General features: G+C 45.2%; 1 protein-coding gene and 1 pseudogene across 5 annotated transcripts; one reads left to right on the top strand and one right to left on the bottom strand.

The window, feature by feature from the left end:
* Nucleotides 1–247: 247 nt before the first annotated feature.
* On the bottom strand, nt 248–27,252 carry Anapc7 (anaphase promoting complex subunit 7). Of its 5 annotated transcripts, none has more exons than XM_028766050.1 (11): nt 27,003–27,252; nt 22,021–22,207; nt 20,976–21,095; nt 14,283–14,394; nt 13,608–13,761; nt 11,740–11,882; nt 8,861–8,978; nt 5,593–5,789; nt 4,817–5,041; nt 3,647–3,797; nt 248–1,385 (listed from the first exon to the last, which is right to left on the bottom strand). In XM_028766050.1, the coding sequence occupies exons 1-11, from the start codon at nt 27,101–27,103 to the stop codon at nt 1,196–1,198; spliced, it is 1,698 nt and encodes a 565-aa protein (XP_028621883.1). In that variant the 5' UTR covers nt 27,104–27,252; the 3' UTR covers nt 248–1,195. The 5 variants fall into 5 exon arrangements, with proteins under 5 accessions (XP_028621883.1, XP_028621884.1, XP_028621885.1 ...); XM_028766051.1 differs by having other exon boundaries at nt 20,976–21,073; nt 22,119–22,207; nt 27,003–27,138; XM_028766052.1 differs by lacking the exon at nt 27,003–27,252 and adding an exon at nt 24,665–24,899.
* On the top strand, nt 6,259–8,516 carry LOC114619970 (annotated as a pseudogene).
* Nucleotides 27,253–27,484: the final 232 nt, after the last annotated feature.

The following is a 27,484-nucleotide window of genomic DNA, read 5'->3' on the forward strand; positions in this document are numbered from 1 at the left end:
AGCACACTGAAGGAAGCTGGAGGTCCATCCTGACCTGTGGGAATTCACCCTGGCATGAAGACAGGAGGGTGAACTGGGTTTAATTTGTGGCTGAAAGGGTTCTGCCTTCTCTCTCAGCACTGACTGGTCAGTGGGGCTGCTGGTGGGGCCAAATTAGGAAAAGCACCACCCACATGCTGCCTAAGGGGAGCCTCAGAGACGTCTCAGGACAGCTAGCGTGCACAGGATGAAGCTCACACTGATATGCTCTCATGAAACCTGGTCCATTTAATTTATCATGTATCTTAAGACAAATCTTGCTATGTAGCCCAGCACATCTGAACTGTCATGCCTCTGCCTCCCAAGTGCAGGCTTCCGGAACACGTCTCCACCAGAATTCCCTGGCCCACTTTTCACTGCACTGACAGTATTCTGAAAGTGACACCTGGCTGTTTACAGAGACTCTCTTACTTCTAGCACCTTGATCTGAATCTTGAAAGGCATCACACCTGCAGAACTCAGGATGGAGGGCGAGTCAGTTCTCAGTAGCTGAGTGATACTCCAGGCAGATGCTGAAAGCACACCCTGCCCTCAGGGACTCAAGAGCCAGGCTGGTTCCATGCAACATGCTCAGGGCTCTGCCTCCCAGCACATGGGAGAAAAGAGTATTTATATCAAACTGTCTAGGCCTATATGGCTGCCTCTGACAAGGAGGAAAAAGGAGTCTCGAAGGGTGTCCACTGTGACATGTGACGGCACACTGAACAGTTTTATTAGTTGAACCTGTCCTGTGTGTGGCCATGTTCCCATCGTCTGCTTCTCAGGTCGGCCCACTGAGGCCAAGTGCTGCCTGGTAGCCAGGAAAGGACAGTAACCGCATCCAGAACACCACTACTATAGGGGAGTGTGGGGTGCCAGGACCGTGACTCCCAGGAACCAGATACCTCTGACAGGGCCACTCAGGTGCATGTGCCCTTAATACGATGGCTCAGTCCTGTATATCCGTTCATAAAGAGAAAAAAGTATCTTCCGCTGGGTACACCAGAACCATTCAGAATGGTGAGTCTGCAGCTTGGAACTCCCTCAGTCCTCAGCAAAGCAGACGGGTAGACATCAGCCCCGACTACAACTCGAGAAACCGGCAGGGAGTCCTGCTGTGAGCACACTTCCGACAGCATCTGTCACTCTAGGAACACCAGGGGCTGCCACTGTGCCTTCACTGCATGCCGAACCACTGCTCCTGGTCAGCCCACTGGGCCGCCTCACTGTCGCTGCCCTCCAGGTCCCCTTCTTCCCCACTCCCTTCCATGTCGTCCACATCTTCCTCCTGAGTGGCATCCGTGGGGCTCTCCTCCTTCTCCATCTTCTGCATCCCCTCTAGAGACTTCTGGTCATTGGGGTCCAAACTAAGGAACAACAAAACAGAGGAGAGGCCTGAGTCTCTTCCCTGCTTCTTGGGACTGTCACTGAGCTGGCCCAGCAGTGAGGTGACTAGGTCAGAGTTGCTGCACACAACTGTGGCTTCCACGGCTGGATCCAAGGAGTCCATCAGGGATGAAAAGGGACATGTTCTAAGTTTTAGAATTTCTAACGTGAAGGGGCTGGAGAGGTGGTGGCTCAGTGGTTAAGAGCATTTGTTGCTGTCAGTTCCCAGCACCCATATGGTGACTCATGACGGCCTGTGACTCCAGGTCCCAAGTATCTGATGCCCTTCTCTGGCCTCTCTGGGCACTGGGCACCAGGTACATACATGGTTCACAGACATACATGGAAGCAAAACATTCATCTACATAAAATAAATTAATAAACAATTCATTTTAAAGATGGCAATTAAAAATTCTAACTTGACTAGCACTCTACTGGAGGCAATGTCCAGACAGGAAAGTGTCAGGACACTCTACCAGGCTGACAGGAGGCCTGGTGCTCGCAGGCAGGCACAGGACATAGCTAGCACATGCAGGAGGGAAACAGACCACCAAGGCCAGCCTCGGGCACACAATGACTGACTGCATGCAGCCTGCCTCAGGCTGCTCTTCCGTGTGTGACACTGCTCCACGCTATACCATGGCCTGTAGGGAACCATAGCCGTCAATCATGCTACACTAGAAGCAGGTCTTAGCCCTGAGGACAGAGCCAGGACCAAATCATTCTCACTGTAGCTACCCCAGGGAGCCCGGAGCCCGGAGCCCGGAGCCCAGAGCCCAGAGCCCAGAGCCCTCATTCATTTGGCTACTAAGAAATTTTTAAAAGAAAAAAATAAAGTCCTGGAAACCGAAGCCCAGGCCTCGCACATGCTAGGCAAGCACTCTGTGCCACTGAAGCAAGTCCCCAGCACCAACAACCTCTTCGCCCAGGAGGTCATGGGTCAGCAAATATCCCTAAGGAAGCCCGTTGTCTGATTCTCACTCCAGGCCGTGCTAGATCCTGTTCCTAGTCAGACACAGCGGAGTCTGTAACATCTCTTCTTCACTCAAACCTTCCAGGACCCTGTCTACACAGAGGCTCCCACCCGTTAGCCCAGCGCTGCAGACTGCTAGGAGGGTTCTGAGTACTGGCTGTCCCAGTGCCCTCAGAGGGGCTGCCTTGACCATCTCTTCCACAAGTGAACAGATGCACAGACACCTGATGAGGACAGCTCCTCGCCCAAGACACTCTCAAATCTCAAAGAACCACTTCTGTGCTAAGCAGCACAAATACCTGCATTTATTACTTACTACAAACCAGGAACAGTGCTAAAAGCTTTCTACTGCATACTCTGAATCCTCATCCAGACTTTTATTTATCTTAAAAATTCAATTTATTGGGCTGGAGACATGGCTCAGAGGTTAGGAGCACTGACTGCTCTTCCAGAGGTCCTGAGTTCAATTCCCAGCAACCACATGGTGGCTCACAACCATCTGTCATAGGATCTGATGCCCTCGTCTGGTGTGTCTGAAGACAGATACAAGATATTCTCTCATATATATATATATATGACATACTTCTTTAAAAATTTACACTAAAATAATCAAATGTATTATTATTATTATTGTGTGTCCGCACACCCACGTTTGTCTGTGCACTGTGGGAAAGCCATGCATGCATGCAGAAGTCAGAAGACAACCTTGGAGTCAGTTTTGTCCTTCAACCTTAACAAGGGTTCTGGGAATCGAACTTGGTCTCCAGGATTATGTGGCAAACACCATTACTTTCTGAATCTTGATACCCCTAAGTAATGCCCAATGAAGTAAGTATAAACAGGGAAACTGGTTAGTATTTTGACCAAGATGACAGGTAAAAGCTGTATTCAAAGTTCAGAATTTAAGTTTTTTTAATTATTATAGGAGACAGAAAGACAGGAACATACTTAACAACACTTAGATTTTTAAAAGCAGAATGTAAAATATATTATAAGCATAACCCTATGAAGTCATGGGGGTGTGTGGGCAAGCACAGGAGATCTGTACAAATCAGTTTGGGTGTTACTCTTCTGTGGGCTGGAGAAGAGTAAGCATCTTTAATTCTGCTAATATGCTTTAGGAAAATATGTCAGGAGTCATGAATTCACAAATACCTTCTCTCTTATTACTATTCTCATCCTGCCTTCAACTGTGGGCATGGGTGTTTGCAGAACTGTCACTCGGGCTCTGCCTCCTCTCTTCACCTCCCAGGGAGGCTGTGCACCTACCTCAGTGCTATACTGTACTGGTCCATGGCTTCCTGGTACTCGTTCACAGCTACGAGGAAGTCCCCCAGGATCCGATGCAGGACACAGTCGCTCTGGTTGGCCAGTGCATTTCTCAGCAGAGCAATTCCATCTTCATATTTCTGTTCCCTGCCTACAGAGAAAGACAATCTTTACTGCACAGCTAGTGCACAGTCAAACCCTCTGTGATATGACAACTTTCTCGGAGACATCTTCAAGGTGGGGCTGCAGAGTTTACGAGGGGCATGTGCATGTGGTCTCTAGTTCATTAGGAAATTGACACTCGTCTTTAGAAAACATGTGTTACATTAATTTACATGGAGGGGGTGAGCATGCCACACACAGTGCACTAGTGAAGGCCAGGGCACAGTCTGTGGGAGCTGCCTATCTCACCACGTAGGTCCTGAAGACTGACCTGAGGCCGTCAGTCTTAGTGGCATCTTTATCCAAGCCACTGAACCTGTGCCCTGAATCTTTAAACATTTTTTTTTTTTTTTTTGCAGATAGGCTGTCCTGGAACTCACTCTGTAGACCAGGCTAGCCTCAAATTCACAGAAATCCACCTGCTTCCCAAATGCTGGAATTGATGGCAGGGCCACCACTGCACAGCATAAATATACTCTTAAACTTAACAAAATAGAAAAAAACAAATTCAATTTTATTCCCAAACCAGCAAAAGCACAGCACTTTATTGTGGGTCAGAACAAATGCCCCCCACTCATGTGATGTCCTGTGCTGCCTCTGGACTCTGGATGCTAGCAAGAAGGCCAGCACCAGATGAGGCCAATAGCCCTGCACTAGAACCCTGAGCCAGAATACCGTCTTCACAGCATCATATAAACTTATGACTATGCCAGAAGCAAGAACAAAATTAAGATAATCCAGATAGCTCAGAACCATTCAAACTGACTGCATCAGACTAAACTAGTTCAAAACTAAACCAGAGATGAACTCAACAGCTACCAAGTGATGTTAGCTGGATTAAACCAACCTAAGCAGGTCTAAGCCACATTTGGCTGTGATATATTTATACATATATAAGAAGCACCTCAAGCAGGCTCAGACCTGCTCAGTCATCTGTAAGCTTCAGGGAGGAGATGAGAGAGAGTGTCAGGGTGAGGACGACCGAGGACACACAGGTGTGGCACTCACTGAGCAGCTCTGCTTTCTTCACCACGGCCTTGACGTAGTCCGGCCTCTGCGCTAGGGCTTTATCTAACAAAGTTTTGGCTTTCTCCTGTGTCACGGGATCTTCCAGACACACAGTGGCTAACAGGGTAAGCGTCTGAGCGTTTGCACCCAGAGTTTTGTACACATTGTTGGCCATCACCATTGCCTCTCGGGTGCTGTTAGAAGCTAAGTAACATTCTATGAGACCTGAAAAACAAAGAGCAGAGCCGTCAGAGGACAGGATGGCCAAACATCCCCTCCCTGTGCCCTGGCCCTGAGCTGCACCCATCCCCCAGTGCCTTCCTCCACTCTAGAGTTCTAATGAGCTGTAAAGAACAAACCAGCACCCCTCTTCCTATATAGGTAGATTTTTCTCTTCAAATTTGAACTCATCTTCCTGTTACGAGACATATATTGAGCTTATTTTTAAATTCCTATAAAAATGTTTTAGAGGAACAGAATCTTTTAAGAGCTATTTTAGTGTCAGTGACTCAGTCACCAAATGTTGCTAAACCTGGCACAGCTCTGCTGGGCTGCAGTGACACCCAGTCTCAAAAGAAATATTAACAATAAAAAGACATTTTAAAAAACAACTCATCTATCAATGCTGGAGAAACTCACAGTTTGGTTTTTACAGCTGCTATCCCCCAGCTGCCAGGCCTCTAATACACAACAGAGTCAGCAAGTTCTGACCAACAAAACCTTCCACTTGGTGCAGCTGTCAGGCCTACAGCCACAGCGGCAGACCCCTGTCTTACCTTCGTAACAGTCTAAGCGACAAGGAGCAAGCCTTATGGCCTCCCGAAAATGTATTATGGCTTCCTGGACTCTTCCCATGTTTCTAAGCGCTGCTCCTTTGAGCAACAAGGCTTGGACACTGTTGCTGTTCAGCTGAATGGCCTTGGCACCTAAGTACAGGGCCCGAGAGTAGCGCTTGCTATAGAAGCTGTGGCATCTAGAGAAAAAACACAAGTTATCTGAGAGAAGCCTCGGAAGAAGGTGTAACACCAGGGTGTGTAGAGAATTTCTGGAACCCTAGCACTGGGAAGCTGACAAACTATCTGTAAAAACAAACAAAGAGCTGGGCGGTGGTGGCGCACGCCTTTAATCCCAACACTTGGGAGGCAGAGGCAGGCGGATTTCTGAGCTCGAGGCCAGCCTGATCTACAGAGTGAGTTCCAGGACAGCCTGTCTCGAAAAACCAAAACAAACAAACAAACAAGCACCAAAAAGCTGTCCAAATGGCTCAGATAGTAAAGGTGCTTGCAGCCAAGCCTGAGGGTTCATTCCTAAGACCTACACTGCACTCTTGCTAATTGTCCTACAACTTCCGAACATGTGTGTCAGGTATTGACACGTAAATGTTTTTAGAAAGCTTCATCTACAATCAGAAGTCTGTATATGCTTCTTTGAGAAAACACCAAATGGTGGATGATGCCAGTGCATTGGGAGGGCCCCAAGGACCCGGAGAATCAGGATTAGGAGGCAGAGGTGGCTTCCAAGAATTCAGCAGCGGTCTTTGGGGCTGAGGTCATGGTTGGGGCCGTGGTCAAGGCTGAGAGGCTCCTGGAGGTAAAGCTGAAGACCAGGAGTGGATCCCCGTCACCAAGCGGGGCCGCCTGGTTAAGGACGTGAAGATCAAGTCCTTGGAGGAGATCTCTCTGTTCTCCCTGCACATTAAGGAGTCTGAGATCATTGACTTTTTCCTGGGTGCATCCCTGAAGGATGAGGTTCTGAAGATTATGCCAAGGCAGACGCAGACTTGGGCTGGCCAGCAGACCAAGTCCAAGGCTTTTGTCACTATAGGGGACTACAATGGTCACACTGGTCTTGGTGTTAAGTGCTCCAAGAAGGTTGCCACTGCCATCCAAGGGGATGTCATCTTGACAAGGCTTTCCATCATATCTGTGTGCTACTGAGGGACAAGATTGGCAAGCTGTACACTGTTCCATGTAAGGTGACAGGCCGCTGTGGCTCTGTGCTGGTTCGTCTCATCCGTTCCCTCAGAAGCACTGGCATTGTCTCTGCTCCTGTGCCCAAGAAACTTCTGATGATGGCCAGTACAGACGACTGCTACACTTCAGCCAGGGGCCGAACTGCCACCCTGGGCAACTCTGCCAAGGCCACTTTTGATCTCCAAGACCTACAGCTACCTGACCCCTGACCTCTGGAAAGAGACTGTGTTCACCAAGTCCTCATCAGGAATTCACTGATCATCTTGTGAGGATTCACACCAGAGTCTCTGTTCAGAGGATCCAGGCTCCAGCTGAGGCTACCACATATGATTTTTTTTTTTTGGTTTTTCGAGACAGGGCCACATATGATTTTTATACAAGAAAAATAAGTGAATTAAGTCTGTTAAAAAAAACAAAAAAAACAAAAACAGAAGTCTGTATACATGATCGCAATTACAAATTATGCTTACAGCTAGGACCCAGATATCAGTACAGGTAGGACCCAGGTATCAGTAAAGCCAAACAAAAACAAACATAAGCCAAGTAAAAATTAATCTTCAAAAGGGATCGCAGACAGGCGTGGTCAGGCACACGAACGTCAGTACTTAGAAGGTGGAGTCCAAAGGCTGAGGCCTCGGCATGCAGTGGAGAGGCGAGCAGCGTGCTCAGCCATCAGCGGGTTTCTACGTCAAATCCCCTTCTAGGGGCCATGCAGAAGAGGTCAGAAAGAACCTAAGAGGCAGAAATCTGGGAGGCTTGGAGCAAACCAGTGTCCTCTAGAGCCGTGGTACCTGCACAGAATCAACATTCCATCACAAAAGGGAAGGGGTTCGTGAGATGCACCCCTAAGTAAGGACCCATGGACAGTTGGAGAGGAAAGAAGAGCTGTGTTTTTAAACACTGAGTCCTGAGGTGGATTACTATGCCCCAGTGGACTGCCCCATACCCAGAAGTAAAGGAGAGTGCAAACTATAGTCACAGGGCTAACGAATAAAATATAAAATAAAAAAGAGGATACCCAGTTGGAAGGCTAGGGAGGGTGGACCAATAGGAGGTTAGAGGAGGAGTTTGGAGTGAATATGATCAAAATACAACGTACGAAGTTCTCAAAAAAATTAAAAAGAGGCGGGCGGTGGTGGCACACGCCTTTAATCCCAGCACTTGGGAGGCAGAGGCAGGCAGATTTCTGAGTTTGAGGCCAGCCTGGTCTACAGAGTGAGTTCCAGGACAGCCAGGGCTACACAGAGAAACCCAGTCTCGAAAAACCAAAAAAAATTAAAAAAAATAATAAAATAAATAAATAAAAAAAAGAAAAAAGAAAAAGAATCATCAATTCAAGGCTAGCCTCAACTGCACAGAAGCCAGCCATAGGGTATATGAGACTGCCTTAAAAAAAAAAAAAAAAAAAAAAAAAAAAAAGAACCAAGGTCCAGCCTAGTATAGTGACACATATCTTTAATCCAACATTTATGAAGCAGAGGAGGATCTCTTGTGAGTTCAAGGCTAGCCTAGTCTATATTAAGTTCTAGGAATACACAGAGAGAGCCTGTTTCAGACAACAACAGTAGCAGAAAGATGAGGAGGCATGGCAGACAGCATCCTTGCTGCAATGAGACGCACACGTGCAGCTGTACTCTACGGCCCACCACCTTCAGAAGCCGACCAACGGCAAATGTAGCTGCACTGCCAGCATCAAGAGAAAGTATACCCGGAGCGCCGAGGCATAGAGATGACACACTACTAGGACTGGGCCAGTGAGGGACCTAAAAATTGTCTATTGTGTAAGCACTTTACCCACTGAGTCAATTCCTCAACCTCCACCTACATTCTCAATTAATATTTATTTATTAGGGGGCTGGAGAGATGACTCAGTAGTCATCAAATGCTCTTCCAGAGGTCATGAGTTCAATTCCCAGCAACCACATGGTGGCTCACAACCATCTGTAATGGGATCCGATGCCCTCTTCTGGTGTGTTCGAAGAAAACAACAGGGTACTTACATACATAAAATAAATAAATAAATCTTTAAAAAAAAAAAAAAATGGGGAGAAAGGAGAGTGAACAACCATACCCGGAGACCACCCAGGGCTCGGCATGCTGATCAGAAATGTTGAAGAGGCGGCAGCCAAGATTCTCCACATCCTCCAGCCGCCCTTCTCGTGCCAGGAGGTAGCCATAAACATCCATCCCTGAAAGAAAGGACACAGTAGGAGGCTTCTCTATTGAAGCAGGAAAAGTCCTCAGAAAAGGCAAAGGAGAGGCAGGGAAAACGGATCAGAGTTAGGAATACTTGTGGCAGAGGGCCTGGGTTCAGTTCCCAGCACCCACACACACTGTAGCGGCTCACACACACATGTGACTCTAGTTCCAGGGCACGTGACTTCCTCTTCTGGTCTCTGTAGGCATGAATTCACATGGTACACATACATACACAAAGGCAAAACACTCTCACATAAAAATTAAAGAAAAAAGTCAAAAAAGAGTCTGTGAAATGGCTGTGGGTAAAGAAGATTGTCCGAGTCAGATAAATCAAAGTTTAATCACCAGGACCCACATGGCACAGACAACCACTTCCCAAAAGGTGCCCTCTGACCTACTATGTGCACACATATAATTAAATTTTCAAAAATTAAATCAATGTGTGGAGACGTATCTCAGTTGGTAGAGTGCCTGCCCAGGCTGCACACAGCTCAGGGTTCAATCCTTAGCACCATATACACTGGATGGTGGCATGGGCCAATAATCCTAGCATTTGGGAGTTGGAAGCAGAAAGAGCAGAAGTTGAGGGTCAATCTCAGCTACACAGGTAGACTGAGGCAGACTGGGCTACATGACACCTTGTCTCTAAGTGACTGAATGAACAGCAAAACCATCCAAAACAAGAAAAGCCCTCTTCTGGCGTCTGTGGGCTTCTGCACACACATGCTGAATATGAACTTGCAAGCACACACCACACACAAAAGAATGAGAGGTGGCCAAAGGAACAGCAGGTCCTATGTCACAACTTAAAACGTCAGTCATGTCAAGAACTGTCTGTCCCTAAGTCTGCAGTATGGTGAACAGCAGCCCAGAAAAGCCACCTCATAAATGTTGGTATTAAAAGAGCTCTCAGCCCCCAGTACATGTTTACTATGCTAAAAATGCCCAGTCTCAAAAATAGATGGCCTATGTCCCCAAATGCTGTAGTTTCTTTCTAGAAGGCCGGTCCTCACATTACTCTCTCTCCAAGCCCTCTCCACTCCTCCCTCGTGGTTTATGAGGCCCCACAGGGCTCTTACGCTCCTCTTCCTGCCACTCTCCATCCCTTCATCGCATTCCTCTAGAGCAAGTCCACAGCCACACTCCTGCTAGCCTGGGCCTGGGAATGAACAGTTAACACTAAGCTACCAATGCCGCCAGGCTAGTACTCCCAAGACACTAAATTGTTTTCCTCTCTCTCTTTCTATCTTTTTTTCTTTTTTGTTGCTGTTGTTTTTTTCCAGGCAGGGGTTCTCTGTATAGCTGTGGTTATCCTGGAACTCACTTTGTAGACCAGGCTAGCCTCAGACTCCTGAGTGCTGGGATTAAAGGCTGGCTTCTCTGTTTCTTTAGTGGCAGGTCTTTAGTGGTAGATCAAGCCTGAACCTTTGGCTCCTTTTTCTACCTTCGATGTGCTGAGATTACAAGTGTGGTGTGGAGAGCTTGGAAAAAGGAATGCACACCAGAGGGGTAGAACGTGTATAAACATATAATCTAGATCTGTTCCCACACTCAGTCATCCTTTTTGTTTGTTCAAGTCAGGGTTTCCCTGTGTCACTAACCTTGATCTCACCATCCTGCTCCAGTCTGTCAGAATTATTGGTCACTCATTCTGTAGAATCTAAAAGCCTATCTATCATCCTGAGGTGTATTTTTCTGGTGACCTCTGTTGGGTCTTTACAGATTTCACTTCCCTTCACTGCCCACTGGCTTCTCAAGCCCCTGTGCTTCGCTCCTTCACCTTTGCCCTGATGACACGTTAGCTACCTTACCCTTACTCTATACCCACTCTCTTCCTTCTTCATAATCACACTAAGGACACAGTAAAGCCAAAGCTCCTAAGAGGATGTTAGGGTTCTGTAGATGCCATAAGTCAGCCACATCATAAACTTACGAACTCACAGGGAGTTGCCACAGTGCTCCTTAAAAGAAAAAGACTGGCCGGGCGGTGGTGGCGCACGCCTTTAATCCCAGCACTTGGGAGGCAGAGGCAGGTGGATTTCTGAGTTTGAGGCCAGCCTCGTCTACAGAGTGAGTTCCAGGACAGCCAGGGCTACACAGAGAAACCCTATCTCGAAAATAAATAAATAAATAAATAAAATTAAAAAAAAAAGAAAGAAAGAAAGAAAGAAAAGAAAAAGACTGAGCAATGGTCTGTGAAGAGAAAACAGTCAAATTCATATCAAAACAACCACTCAGAACAAAATTACCTAAGTGTTAAGACATGCCAGGACGGGGGAAAGAACTACTACAGTAAACCTTACAAAAGAGGCTTGGAAACCAGGAGCAGAGCTGGGCCCTGCAACAGTACACACCTGTGAGCCCAGCACTTGGGAGGGGGAAGCCAAGTTCAAGGCTAGCCTGGGCTACATGAACTGTGTCTTCAAAAAATAATAAAACGAGGAGCTAGAGAGATGGTCTACAAAGTGAGCTCCAGGATAAGCACAGCTATACAGAGCAGACAAGAGCAAGCACTGCTCTTTGTGGATCCCAACACCCACATCAGAAGAGTCATAGCTCTGACTCCTGGGGAATCTGATGCCTCTGGCCTCCAAGGACACCTGTCCTCACCTGTACACACACACATAGACACACACACAGAGCCTAAAAATAGTAACAAGGACCAAAAACCAGCACCAGGTGCCAGCGCCATGCTCAGTCTTTCCCCTTAGCTGCCTTTTGCCCCTTATAGCGTCTCCAGCCCAAACTCACCTTTTATCAGGTAAGGATCCAACATCTGTGCCTGCTCAAACTTAAGGACCGAGTTCTTGCTGTCTCCCGCTCTGAAGTAGAGGTCTGCCAGGCTCCCCAGCAGGTCCACATTGTCTCGCAGTAAGGATTTTTTTTCTAGTGAACTTAAAAGATAAATACTAACCCTTAGACACTGTTACAATCTGTTTTTAGCCACTGCATATGGGGGTGGGCATACAGATTCTTTTCTGTATGGGTGAAATTTTACATAAACAGGCTTTTGGGGGTTTTTGGTTTTTTGACATAGGGTCTTACTACATTATCCAGGTTGGCTTTGAACTCATAATCCTCGTACCTCCAGCTCACAAGTCCTGACATTATACACTGGCACTATAACTCCTATGATAATAATTAAAGAAACTGGGCAGGGCGGTGGTGGCGCATGCCTTTAATCCCAGCACTTGGGAGTCAGAGGCAGGTGGATTTCTGAGTTCGAGAGTTCGAGGCTAGCTTGGTCTACAGAGTAAGTTCCAGGACACAGAGAAACCCTGTCTCAAAAAACCAAAAAAAAAAAAAAAATTAAAGAAACTTTAGTTAAGTCAGTGAGATGCCTCTGAAGGAAGAGCAGCACTTGCCACCAGGCCTGATGACCTGAGTTCTATCCCCGGAACCTATGTCGTGGAAAGAGAGACCTGACTCCCACAGGTTGTCCTCTGACCTCCACACAAGCACAAGCGTCCACATACAACAAATAAATACAAACATCATTTAAAAAAAATTTTAAAATAACTTAGGTACAATGGACTTTAACCTCAGCTTTAAAAGTTACATAGGGGTCTGGAAGCTGGCTCAGCAGTTAAGAGCATCAGAGGCGCCTGCAAAGGAGGTACATTCAATTCCCAGCACTAGCAGAGCAGCTTACAACTGTCCATTACTTCAGGTCCAGAGAACCTGATGCCCTCTTCTGGCCTCTACACTTGGCATGCACATGCCATGTAAACAACATGCAGACAAAACAATCGTACACATGGAATTAAACACAATATTTAAAGCTATCATATATATATATATATATCTAGCAAAAAAACTTAAAACTTTGTGGTCATAATTTTCCTTTTCTTTGAGACAAGGTTTCACTATAGAGCCCTGGCAGGCCTGCCTCAGCCTCTTGAGCACTGAGATTAAAGGTGTGGACTACCACATCAAACATCAAACATGGTTATAATTTTTAAGAGGACGACAAAAATAACTTTTAATATTCACAAGTGACAGCTACTCATGACAAATAGGTAGGAAGGTACATGATAATAGATAGGTAGGTAGAAAGAGAGATAGGAGAGGGAGGAAGGGAGGGAGGGAGAGAGGAAAGCAGCTTTTGTTCCTAGAACTTCGTTTGAATAAAAAGAAATCCCCAACTGTAAAGAGGTATAGCCTATGTCGGGTATACAATAAACATGTCTACCAAGTCAAAGAGTCATGAACATGACACCCTCAGCAGTTTGCTCTTTAAGGAAGGCCATCTTCACATGAACAGAGCAGAACTCAGTCCAGCCGTTCATTTTTACAGGTTCCAACAGTTTATCACATTTGCAACCATGTAGTGCATTAGAAAAAACATAACCCAAGGCAGCTGATGCAATGTCAAGCAGTAAGCAGCAGCTAGCTTTTCTGCGTGACCAGATGTATCACATCTCTAGTCAAGGAATGGGCCAAGATCCTTAAACTCAGCCAGGCTTGGTGGTTCGTGCCTATAGTCCTAGCACTAGGGATGTCGAGGCTGGAAGACTAAGGCAATTTCAAGGGCAACCTGGGCTAGGTAGTAAGATGTGACACATCTCAGACTGTGCTTCCCACCAAAGTAACCACTGAGTTGACATCGTGGCTCTCACCAGATGGTGTTGATTGCTCTCGAGTTGTCACCGGTGTGCACAAAAGCATACGCTTTAATCCACACAGACAGCCAGTCCAGGTTGGGCACAGTCTGGATCACATTCATCGTCATGGACGCCACTTCTGCGCCTTTCACTGACAGGGATAACAAACCTAAGCCCAAAGCAAGATAAACGTGAGGTACAGCATCCTCCCCTCACAGCGCAACCAACAACAGGCTACATAGCTGCCTTCCCTTTTCTACGCAAGATGTAGACAACTCAAAGAGATCAGAGTCTCAAGCATGCTAAAGCATGTGCTGTCACTCAGCTGTACCCCATCCCTCTCTTTCATAACTAACAGTATTCAGAATGTCTGAGACCTACCCCAGGGCTGTGAGCACGGCTCAGTGGGTAACAGCACCTGCTCTTGCAGAGGATCCATGTCTGATTCCCAGCTCTCACATGATGGTTTACCACCATCCCATAATTCCAGTTCTTGGGGCTCCAATGTCCTCCTCCAACCATTATGGGCACTAGACACTACATAGATATGGATAAAACCCTCATTCCCATTAGGATAAAATTAAAATCTAAAACAAGTCCCACTCCATCTAATGCAGTCATAACTGAGAACTATCTGCAGTCTTTGACTGCAAACACCCCAGGCACCAGGCAGCAGAAAACTTTCTGTACCTAGAATGGCGTCAAGGGCCAAAGGGCACTGCCGCAGGACTTCCTTATAGCTGGTGACTGACGGGCGTTCCTGACCAGCCTTCTTGTACAGGTTTGCCAACATCATGTTTATCTACACAAAAAGCAGAGGACAGTAAAGGACCTGCAAAGGAAGTAGCTCCCCATGGGCAAGCTGGGGTTTTGACTCCCAACTACTACTACTGCTTTCTATTAGAGAAGACAACCACAGCCCTGTGCAAGAAAAGACTGGCTCTTCAAAACACAGTATTACTGTCCTTGTTTTTCCTAGCCATGTTAATCCTCCCAAAACACCTCCTAATATCTAAGCCAAAGATGCTGCCTCTGGGATTAACATGGACTTGAGAAATGTTCCAGAAGTTTTAGATACCTTGATTTTTGTTAAGGTGAATGGTCCCAAAGTACTCAAGCAGATGTATTTTAAGGATTCTTTTGCTTTGTTTTTGAGACAGGGTTTCAGTGTGTAGACCAGGCTAGACTGGACCTCATAAAGATCCACCTGCCTCTACCTCCAAAGAGCTATGTAAGGTCTTCTCTGTATAGCCTCAGCTCTTGTGGAACTTGCTCTGTAGACCAGGTTGGGCTTGAGATCCACCTACCCTGCCTCCCAAGTGTGTGTGTGTGTGTGTGTGTGTGTGTGTGTGTGTGTGTACATGGGCATTGAGTGTGGGTGTTCACTGAGGTGAAAGGCATTAGATCACCCTGTAGCTAGAGTCACAGGTAACCTGAGTGCTGGGAATTGAACTCAGGTCTTCTGTGGGTGCTCCTAACTGCTGAGCCATCTTTCCAGGCCAAGCCAGTGTCACTACTATTGTATGAGAAAGTGTTTATGTGCAAAATGTGTGCGTGCGTGTGTGTGTGTGTGTGTGTGCGTGTGTGTATACCTATAGAAGCCAGCAGAAGTGGAGGACTTCCTGGAGCTGGAGTTACAGGTGGGTGTGAGCTGCTGATATGGGTGCTGGGATCCAAACTCTGGCCCCAGAAGAAGAGCAAGCGTTTAACTCCTGAGCCATCTCTAACCCCTCTTTTGTTTTTGGTTTTATTAAACAAGATCTTGTGCAGCTCAAGCTGGCCTCAAACTCACTGCATACCTGAGGACGACCTTGCATTGCTGACCTTCTTGCCTCTACCTCCTAAGTGCAGGATGCAGGCATGTACCACTACATCATCTGGCTGTTTCTTATTAGCAGCCTGTCCTGGAACTCACTATGTAGAGCAGGTAACTTCAAACTTACAGCAATCCTTCAGCCTCAACTTCTTAAGTGCTGAGAGTGAGCCATACAACAATGCGACATGAGCCACAACCCCCTGCTTAGAACACGTGACACAGCCATTTAAGAATCAGTTAAAATTAAAACACCTGGCTTTCAACAGAGCTGGAGCTGGAATCTGGCCCATCTAATTCAACTCTGACTCACCAGAACGGTCTACTCACCAAACTGAGACAAAAATCAAACTCAAAATGACCTCCAAATGTAACAATGACTCAAACAGTAACTACATTGTTTACATTGAGTGAGATAAGACATCTGCATTTCAGTAAAATTCAAATAACTTTTTGTTGGTGGCGGTTTGGTTTGGTTTGTTTTTTCAAGGCTGGTTTCTTTGCACAGCTTTGGCTGCACTGGAGCTATCTCTGTAGACCAGGCCGTAAATAACTGAACTTGTCTGTAGAGCATGCTAGCTAGCCTCCAACTCACGGAGATCCGCCTGCTTGTATCCTGGGTGCTAAGATTAAAGGCATGAGCCACCACCACCTGGCAAGAAAACTTCCATTAAAAAACTTACTTGTATGCCAGGTATGGTGGAACATGTCTACAATCCCAACACTGGGGAAGCAGGCTCAGGATGTCTCTACAAGTTCAAGGCTAACTTGGGCTACATATTGAGAACCTAGTCTCAGAAACCCCAAACCTGGGAGTTAGAGAGCACTCAGTGGCTGGGAGCTCCCCTGCTGCTCTTACAAAGGACCCAGGAGTGATCCCAGTGCTCACATGCTGGGTCACATCCATCTGTGACTCCATTTCCAGGGAACTGGATACCCTCTTTTGATCTCCAGGGGCATCAAGCACACATATAGTCCACACATATGGTGTACACACACACACACACACACACACACACATTTAAAAAAAGAAAAAAAGAGCCAGGCACTGGTGGCACACATCTTTATCTGTAATCCCTGCATCCAGGAGGTAGAGGGTGGTGAATTTCTGAGTTTGAGGCCAGCCTGGTCTACAGCCAGTACTATAAAGAGAAATTCTATCTCAAAAAACCAATAACAAAAAATAAATTTTTATTCGAGGCCAGCCTGGTCTACAGAGTGAGTTCCAGGACAGCCAGAACTACACAGAGAAACCCTATCTTAAAAAAAAACAAACCAACAATAATAATAATAATAATAAAATAAATTTTTAAAAATAGCCAGACAGTGATGGCATATGCCTTTAATCCTAGCACTTGGGAAGTAGAAGCAGGCATATCGATGTGAGTTCCAGGTCAGTCTGGTCTATAGAGTTCCAAGACAGACAGCGCTAACACTGAGGAACCATATCTTGAAAAAAAAAACAATAGACAGATAGACAGACATAATTTTTTTAAAAAATGAGAGAAAATGCAAAGGAAGGAACCTCTTATATACTAGGGCCAGTACCTCAGAAGGAGAGATTAAATACAGGCTTCCTCCCGATGACTTGTCATTAACAATTTGGTGGGCCACCTGACTCAATAAACATCCCAATTTCCTTAAGTTATTCAACCTTCACCGTGGCTTTGTTGTGTGTGCACATTCGTGTGAAGTCAATGCCCAGGGTCTTCAATTGCTCTCCCTTCAACTTACATGTTGAGGCAGGGTCTCCTATTGAACCTGGAACTAGTAGATTGACCTGGGGCCAGCTTGCTCTGGGGATTCTCTCTTTCCCAAGAGCTGGGTGTAAGGGGTCAGCCAGTTTCTAAGTAGGTGTTGCTCCTCTGCACTCGGCTCCCCACACGAGTACAGCAGTTAGTCTATACTGACAATGGTCACTTTGAAACAAGGAGTTCTAAGCACTACCAAGGGAAGAGGTCAGTTCTTCATTTAAAAAGAACCTTAACTTGGTAAGCTTTAGAGCCCTGTTTCACTATCTGTCAACAATCTAAGTTCCTAAGCAAGGAGTAAGAGATATCTGCTAGTATTTGGCCTTAAAAGATGGGAGATTTACCAAGATACAATAATCCACTCCTGTAATTTTCCTTTAAAATGTAGTATGTGGCAATACTTAACACATATTAATAGATGTTTAATTAGGTGTTTTGATTTACTTCCTTTTCTCTTCCATACACTTGGAGTCCAGATAACTCCCTAATATACAGAACAACTCTAATTATGATGGCACATGCTTGCCCTGGCACCAAAGTCCATCTACATGAAAGACGTGCACACTGACAGACTCAGACTCTTAGCCCCTCTGAGAGTGATGGCTCAAGTATTGGATTCCACAGAGCTGAGAGGTTTTTGGTTGTGTTAATTTAACCCAGGGTTCATTTCAAAGTACCAAGAGGCAGCTCTCAACGTCTGTAACTCCAGTGCTAAGGCATCTAGCACCCTCCTTTGCCTTCCACTGGCCCCAGGCAGACAAGTGGTACACAGACACACATGCAAGCAGAACAAAACACTCATACACAGAAAATAAAAATAATATTTAACCAGGAAGGGAGCAGTGAGTGGGATGTAAAATGAATAAGAAAAAAATAAAGAAAAAATAGAATAAAAATATTTAATTTTTACTGTTCTTCTAAAGTGAAAAATGGATAGACACTTAAACTATTACTGTTTACAAGACAGAATGTCATCTTTTCCATCTTTTTTTTTTTTAAGGACCAGTACTTTAAACAACAGTTTTACAGACAGGAGTAAAGTGAGTGGTAACACACTTGCTTGGCATGCACAAAACTGTAGGTCCAGTCCAGAAAAAATAATAAAAGATAAAGGGTTATTTTTACATCCATGAACTTTCTGGATATTTTTCAAAGGTTAACAAAGAAAATGCTATTGTAGGGCTCAGCAGTTAAGAGCATTGACTGCTCTTCCAGAGGTCCTGAGTTCAATTCCCAGCAACCACATGGTAGCTCACAACCATCTGTAATGAGATCTGATGCCCTCTTCTGGTGTGTCTGAAGAGAGCTGCAGTGTACTAACATACATTAAATTAATAAATCTTTTTAAAAAATGCTATTGTCCACATTAAAAAATTAAAAAATATGCTGGGCAGTGGTGGCACACGCCTTTAATCCTAGCACTTGGGAGGCAGAGTCAGGAGGATTTCAGAGTTCGAGGCCAGCCTGGTCTACAGAGTGAGTTCCAGGACAGCCAGGGGTACACAGAGAAACCCTGTCTCGAAAAACCAAAAAAAAAAAAAGAAAAAAAAAAAGAAAAAAGAAAAATCACAGATTGCTAAGTTACCCTCGATGCCAGTACACATACATCAAATGTGGAAACTCAGAACGGATGCCAGAGCTTCCAGTTCTAGCTGAAGGCACACTCTTTAATATCCTGCCAAATTAAACAAATGGATATTCTGCCAGGAAGTACAAGGGATATTGTAGGTTTTTTATGTATGTATTCATGTGTAAATGCATGCAAATGTGGGTGGGTACATACATGGCACATGTGTGGAGACCAGAGGTCAAAGTTGAATATCTACTGCAATAGTGTTTCTCACTCAAACTGGAGGGGTTACAGACATATACTCCAACAGCAGGTTTTCACATCGGTGCTAAGGATCCAAGCACAGGCCCTCAGGTTTCCACAGCAAGCTCTCAACCTACTGAGTCACCTTACTAGTCCCAAGGGAATCTTGTAGGGGTTTTTTTTGGTTTTTTGAGACAGGGTTTGTAGCTTTAACTTTACAAAGGCAGAGATTAACACATTTAAATATTTCTATTATCAAATGAATACACCATATTACCAACGAATATTAAAAAAGGAAAACACTTTAAAAAATGTTTTTGCACCTGCAGTACTTTTCAGATCATTATTCCTGTTGGAGGAAAATGTCAAAAAAAGAAGTGGATAAGCCCCTGGTATTAAGAGCATGCACTGTTTTTCCAGAGGACCTGAGTTCAGTTCCTAGCACCCACATCAGGTGGCTTACAACTGCCTGTAACTCCAGATCTAGGGCTATCTGACATGCCTAGCTTCTACTGGTACATACACACACGCCCCACACAGACAATTAAAAATAATAATAATAAATATAGTCAGCTGTAATGATGAACGCCTTTAATTCCAGTAGCTGGGAGGAAGAGACAGGTGGATCTCTGCGAGTTCGAGGCCAACCTGATCTATATAATGAGTTCCAGGACAGTCAGGGCTACATAGTGAGACCCTGTTTTGGAAAAAAAAAAAAAATCTTTAGAGAGCTGGAAAGATGGCTCTTGCAGAGGACCCAGGTTTGGTTCCCAGCACCCACATGGCAGCTCACAACCATCTCTAACTCTAATTTTTAAGTATCCAGTGCCCTCTTGTTATTTTTGTGGGCACAGGCACAAACACAGTACATATATACAGACACACACACACACACACTCTCACACACATGCACGTAAGCAAGCAGGCAAAATACTCACATAGGTAAAAAAAAAGTTTTTAAATTTAATCCCAACATCCATATCAGGTGATTCACAAGTGCCCTTAACTCTGGCTCCAAAGGATCCAATGCTTCTGGACTCTGCCAGCACCTGCACTAACATGCACATACCACACACAGAGACACAAATAAAATAAGTCTCTTTAAAAAAAACCAACAAGACAGGAAGGAAGGAAGAAAGAAGGAAGGCCAAGATACAGCTGGCCCTTGTGGTGCAATCCCAATTATTAGGTAGGCTAGGGTAGAACAAGTCAAAGCCCAAAGCATTCTGGGTTATACAGGGTGGTGATCTGACTAGGAATGGCCCCCATAGTCTCCGGTGTTTGAATGCTTGGCCATAGGCAGTGGCACTATTAGGAGGTGTGGCCTTGTTGGAATGGGCGTGGCCTTGTCGGAGAAAGTGTGTCACAGTGGGACTGGGCTTTGAGGTCTCCTGTGCTCACACTTTACCCAGTGCAGCACATAGTCTCCTTCTGCTGCCTGTGTAGAACCCTCAGGTGCTTCTGTGGCACCATGTTTACCTGGACACTGCCAAGCTTCCCACCATGACAAAATGGAGTAAACCTCTGAAATTCTAAGCCAACCCCAATTCAATGTTTTCCCATGGTGCCTCTTCACAGCAATAAAACCCTAAGGAAGACACACAAGTTAAGGACAGTCTGAGTAAGTTAGTGAGCCTGTGTCTCCAAGTGAAATGTTTAAATGAAAGGACAAGAGTTGCGTCTGCTGCTTAATGACACAGTGCTTGCCGAGCACGCCTGAGACCCTGGGGTTGGATCTCTAGTACCACAAACCCTAACCAAACACGTCTGTTATTTGTCTGTTTTGAAATAGCCTTGACCTCCTGGTTTTCCTGCTTTTGCTTCCCAAGTGCTGGGAGTGTCACTACACCTGGCTGAATTCTCAGGGTTCCTTAATGAAGTAAACTGCCATCTGTTTGAACCCTAACGCCACTGGGAAAAGTTAAGAGTTCAGACTTCCTGAAACACAGACAAAAGAGATGATGGAGCAGACCAACAAAAATCATGAAGGGGGACAGAGAACTTACTTTGGGAGTTCTTTGTCTTGAAGGGATCCCATCAAGTATAGCGATGGCATCTTTGTCTAGTTTCAGCATTGTATAACACTCAGCCATTTTATATTTCACTTCAATTTCAGATGGAAGACACTAGGAGATAACAAAACACCCTTTGAAATATGATCTCAACAACGTGACAGTTCTTCAAAGTAAAAGGAATAAACTTATAATCTTATAGCAATTCTGCTCCTAAATATGCAATCAAGAAATGAGAATAAACATGGCAGTGGTGGTGCACACGTTTAATCCTAGCACTTGGGAGGCAGAGGCAGGTGGGTCTCTGAGTTTGAGGCCAGCCAAAAAAACAGAAAAAGAAAAAAATGAGAACAAGCTCACCCAAAACCAGGCCACCAAACATCACAGCAGCATTGGTCAGGATGGACAGGCAGAAGCAACCCAGTGTTCATTAATAAAAAGATGAAAGGCAGCATGCAGACACCATGGAATATCATGTGATAATAAAAAAGAAAATAGAAGTTTCATTCTATAACCAATCAACCCATCTCTGAAAAAAGTATTTCAACCCTGTCTCTTAATATGTGCATACAAACATATATATATAAATGTATCTGTACAAATTGGAGAGATGGCTCAGCAGTTAAGAGCACTGACTGCTCATTCAGAGGTCCTGAGTTCAACTCCCAGCAACCACATGGTGGCTCACAACCATCTGTAATGGGATCCGATGCCCTCTTCTGGTGTGTCTGAAGACAGCTACAGTGTACTCACATATATAAAACAAAATAAACTTATGTTTCCTTTAACTAACTAAATAATTAAACAAATAAATATATGTAAACACACACATACACACACAGGTCAGGCAGTGGCACATCCTTTTAGTCCTAGCACTTGGGAAGCAGAGTCATGTGGCTCTCTAAATTTGAGGCTAGCCTGGTCTGCAGAGTGACTACCAAGACAGACAGGGCTACATAGAGAAACCGTCCTGAAAAACCAAAATAAATGAATAAATGAGTGAATGAACGAATAAATAGGTCTGCTCTCTCTTAATCACCTGGCTCTGTGGAGTAGATGCGGAATTTCCAGTTGAAGGTCGCACCTTTGAAGTTTTACTTAAGGCCTTCTTCTGCTGTAAAGCCATGGTATACTTACTCACAGCATTGCGGTATTCCTTATCGTGAAAGAGAGAATCTGCATGATACACCAAAAGCTGGTACTTCTGGGACGGGGAAAACAGCTCACTACAACAGAAAGGAAACAAATCCTACATGGGTTATTTTGAAAATTAAAAAGAATATCTTGGTGTTTACCTAAGCCTAACACAAAAAACTTCTATCATGTTAGCTTGTAATAAAAAGCTAATATTCCTTAAATTCAAGTGGCTTAATAAAAGGTACAACATTTGAATACCATCCAAATATGGGCAAAACATCTAGACCACTATCTTACTGTATTTTGGTTTTGTACAATTTGTGTTTTCTTAATACAGAAGCTAATGATACCTATAAATCAAATAAAACGGACAGATGAGGAAAACATGCTTTCCTTCCCACGTTTAAGCCCTTCCATCCTTTTCTGGCTTTTTGAGACGGTGACTCACTCTGTAGTGAGGGCAGCCTTGAACTTACAGCAGCCTCCCTGCTTCTGCCTTGGAAGTGATGGATCACAGAATGGACCACTATGTGTACTCAATAAGACCTCTTAATTTAGCACTGTTTTACATACACTTGTAGTAATCTTAGGTTAACATAAAGTTTTATGGATAATATTGCCAAAGGATAGCGATAATTACAAAAAAACTAGAGACTTTAGAAAGAAAATTTACCACTCTGAATTCTTTGTAGAAAACCTCAACAAAACAGGCACCTGAAAACTTTGAATACCAAAGGAAAAAGCCAGTATGAGAACAGAATTGGAAAGCCAAATGGCAGAATGAAAAAGGATTAGTCTCAGTAAGTCTTTTTAAAGGAGTCATGACTATCATTTACATGTGTATGTGCACATGTGCATGCTGCTGCCCAGAAGAGAATGTTGGATCCCCTGGTAGGAACTTGACATGCATGCTGAGAAATTCAAATCCTCTCCAAGAGCAGCAAGCACTCTTAACTGTGGAGCCATCTCTCCAGGCCCTAAAGTCTCTTTCAATTTTACATACAAAGAGCAAACGTGCCAGGCACTAGAAGCACTATTACCTGGACTCTCGGGTGTCTAAAGTCAATGTGAGGAAACTCATGTTTCAAACTTTCCTTTCCTTTTTTTTTTGGTGTTTCACATGGAGCCCAAAGTTTCACAAAGGCTAGGCAAGCCTATCCTTTACCCTCAAAAAGATGCAATAATCCTTAAAAGAAAGGTTAAATGCCAAGACACTGCTTTACTTTTGTACCGCATGGAGTACCAAACCAAGGTCTCTGCATGTTATCCCAGCATTCCATCCACAGCTTCATCTGCAACCCTGGTTACCACTCTTATGTTCACACCTCCAGTCCCACTCCTTCCCAAATTAAGAGCTGTTATACATTTTTCTATGAAAGGTAAAGAGCAGACTGAGACAAGGAATTCTATAAACAGGTACTTATTTCATGTTATTTTCATGTTGGCTTTTTGTTTGTTTTGAGACAGGGTTTCTCTGTGCAGCTCTGGCTGTCCTGGAACTCTATAAGCCAGGCTGGTCTCAAATTCAGAGATCCACCTGCCTCTGGCTTCTAAGTGCTGGGATTAAAGGCGTGCACCATCATGCCTGGTCCAAGTACTTTAAACATAGGAGAAGCCATATGTGGTGGTGTAGGTCTTTAATTCACTGAGAATCAGGAGGCAGAAGCAGGAAGATTTCTGAGTTCAAGGTCAGCCTGGTCTACATAGCCAGTTCCAGGACAGTTAGGACTACAGACACTCTATCTCAAACAAACAAAATGGGAAAGATTTTTTTTTTTTTTTTTAGTTTTTTCGAGATAGGGTTTCTCTGTAGAACCCTGGCTGTCCTGGAACTCACTCTATAGACCATGCTGGCCTTGAACTCAGAAATCCACCTGCCTCTGCCTCCAAAGTACGCCACCACTGCCCGGCTGGAAAGATATTTTTAAAAAACCAAACAACTAGGTACCACTGCCAGGTATGGTCATACACTCTTGTAGCCAGTCCTAGCATATGGAAGCAGAGGCAGGAGGCCTAGGCATTCAAAACGCTATCCTTGGCTCTATAATCAGTCTAAAACCAGCCTGGGCTATGACCCTCTCTCAAAGAGGGAGGTTAGAGGGGCTCAGCAGTTAAGAGCATGTGGGCTCTGCAGAGGATCCAAGTCTAAACTCCAGCACACACATCAGGCAGCCTACAACTCTTTGTAACCCCAGCTCTGACCTCCAAGGAATCTGATGCCCTCCTCTGGCCTCCAAATGCACCAAGCATAAACATAAAAATCCAAGTAATTCCAAGTCTATGAGCCGTCAGTCCCTAATCTGATTTCACTTAGCAGGGAGAAATCTATAGTACCTTCTTAAAGAATAATAAATATTATGATTACGTATGTGTACTTGGAAATGTGCACATACAACAAAAACAAAAATCATTCAAACAAAGTCAGATGTGACAGAACAAGTCCATAATCTCAGAGCTTGAAGGTAGAAGCAGGAGGATCAAGAATTCAGCTTCACCAAGACCTGTCTCAGAAAGCAAAACTAAGACGGGTGTGCTGGCTCACTCACCATTTAACTCCAACACTCTGTGGACTTGGAGGCAAGTGGATCTCTGAGTTCCAGGACAGCCAGGGCTACACAGTGAAACTGTGAATGAGGTGGGAAAAAAGACAAAACGACAGAACATTCAAACAGCAGAGCAGAGGCAGGCAGCAGTTTTGAACCTTACCCAACCACCTTTTTCCTCCAGAGAAAACAATTATGCTTTTCATGTATCGTTCCAGAGACAGCACTAGGCAAGTATGTTACAATGTGTAACACCGGACCACTCTGCTGGTAGAGCAGGATCTTAGGTATCATAAGCTTATTTTTAGTGAATACATACATAATCAGGCCTCTGGAGAAGTTGTTTTACTATTGGCCATGTCATAAACCCAAGCCTGGGTCAGACATGCTAGGTAGGCTTTCCAAGTCTGAGAGCTACAAGTCTAGCCTCGGGAAAGCTGTCACAAACCACTTCATCCACACCTTTCACTCCTTGAGTTTCCTATGTAACTTTACACAAGTGTTTAGCCAACTTGCCCTTTTTGGATATATTTTGGGTAGTACTAAAGATGAAACCTATAGTCTCAAACATTCTAGGTAAGAATTCTACCACTTAGGGCTGGAGAGATGGCTCAGTGGTTAAGAGCATTGAGTGCTCTTCCAGAAGTCCTGAGTTCAATTCCTAGCAACCACATGGTGGCTCACAACCATCTGTAATGAGATCCAATGCCCTATTCTGGCATGCAGGTGTACATGGAGCACTCATATATTAAAATAAATCTTTAAAAAAGAAAAAAAAATAATTCTACCACTGAACTACATCACCAGTCTTTTGTTTTTGAACAGTGTGTACACTGTTCAACAAATATCAAAATATAAAGGATAACGGTCAGAACTTAAATGCTTCCTGTAGCTAAGAAAGTGCCAATCTAACCTAATGTGAAAAGGCATGGGTTAGCCAAATTCAGTCTAGCTAGAGAAGCAAGCTCTAGACCATTCAAACAATGCTGGAACATTGTTACAACCCAAGAGTAAAGATTAGGGCATTAGTCCCCAAAAATAGGAAACTTTTTTTTTTAATGACACATCATTCAGATCCAGGGGAAAAGTTCTCAGCACCAACACAGAAGGTTGACAGAGACCAGTGTTCCTCATACCACACTAAGAAGATGGTGACCAAATGACGCATGTGACTAGTAGGTCCAACTCGAACTAACGAAGTGGAGTGGGGGATGGTGATTTAATTACAGCCCCCCCCCCACAGCCCTTTGGCTGTCTCATTAGACTAGATTCAGCCAAGACAAATGTGAATGTTTGCAGAGTAGAAAACTCTATGGTAATGTTATTTGCAAACACCAGACAGTGGTGGACTGCAACAGAAACTATCTCGATCACAGACAACCAGAATTCTAATCCTCTCCTTCCTCTATGTTCTCCAGAGTGTGATCTTGGTCGCCCTAATGGACCTCCCTGTGATATATACACATTTCCTTAGCACTTTAAGTTCAATAGTGCTTCTGACACGTGGAAACTGTTCTCTCTCAACAGATAGCAAGAGTGACGGGATAAGACTAAAACGGAGAGGTTCTGGTGGTAGGAAGTCTGTTTAAGAGGCTGCTGAGCTGAGAACGGAACCAGGAAACAGTCCTAAAGTGAGGCCACAGGTGCGGATGCCTGGAGTGAAGAATTAGCTTGTGCTGAGAGCTCGGGCATGAGGAGAAATCAGAGAAAGGAATGAATAGGCTGACTTCGGGAGCCACGTCTAAGAGGGGGAATCTTTAAGCAAGGCCCCAACAGGCACTGAAGGCCACAACTGTCCCGTGCTTCATCTGAGACTCAGTAAATCGGGCTAGAAACGTCACTCGGTTGGTAGTGTTTGCCTAGCACGCATGAAATCCCGGGTTCGATTCCCAGCACCACACGCACACCGAGCATGGTGGGGCAAACACCAGCGACCCCAGCTTCCTCGACTACACAGTCTGATGCAGGCTAGTCTGGGCTATAGAAGACCCTGTTTGTAAACAAACCAAACCGGTCAACGCACGGAGGGTGCGTCGGGCCTTACAAAAGGCTGCCAGGATCCTTTTTTTAAAAAAGGCGCCACTACGCCCGCCAAGGGTGCGTGCTGTCAGTCTCGAAAGCAGAGGTCCCCTCCCTACGCCGGAGCGGAACCTCCACGTCTGACACTAGGTGGACTGGGTCTCCGGGACCCAGAGGACCGTGTTGTTCTTGAAGGAGCCAGTCCTCCAAGACCACCGAGGCCGGAAGAGGCCCTCGCCACCCGCGCAGCCTCAGCGGGACCACACCGTCCTCCACCACCTCAGCCGCGGCTCCCAGACCGCCGCTCCCCGCCTCCACTCACGGGTTGTTATTACTCATGGTCAGCAGCAAGCTGCTGAGGAGCCGCACGTTGGAGTGCAGCCCCGCGGCCGCCATGTCCCGCACGTGATCTATCACACTCATCCTGCCCGGCGACACCGCGGCCCGGCAGCAGCTGACAGAACTCCTCGGAGCGGAACCGAGTCTCAGGGAAAGTTCCAAAATGGCGGCGGCGCTGGGGTCCTTCCGGCCCAGGGGCGGCTCCGCCCCCCCGAGTATATAGCTAGCCACGGACGCGCCTGCGTAAAAAGAAGCGGAAGGTTTTCTCCATCCTCTTAGAGGATAAACCTTATTAAGGACTGACTGCACCAGAAGGCATCCCAGTAGAAAGAGTGGTTTTTCTGAGATAAAGACAGCCTGAGAGGAATGGATAACCTCTCAGAGGTTAGTAACAATGTACAGGAGTTCTTCAGAAGCATAGCAGAGGCGGAAAACTGACAGTTAAAATTGGAATTTTGAATCAGG

The sequence above is a fragment of the Grammomys surdaster genome, unplaced genomic scaffold, assembly GCF_004785775.1.
Source record: "Grammomys surdaster isolate TR1022 unplaced genomic scaffold, NIH_TR_1.0 166, whole genome shotgun sequence".
In the NCBI taxonomy this organism is placed as follows: domain Eukaryota; kingdom Metazoa; phylum Chordata; class Mammalia; order Rodentia; family Muridae; genus Grammomys; species Grammomys surdaster.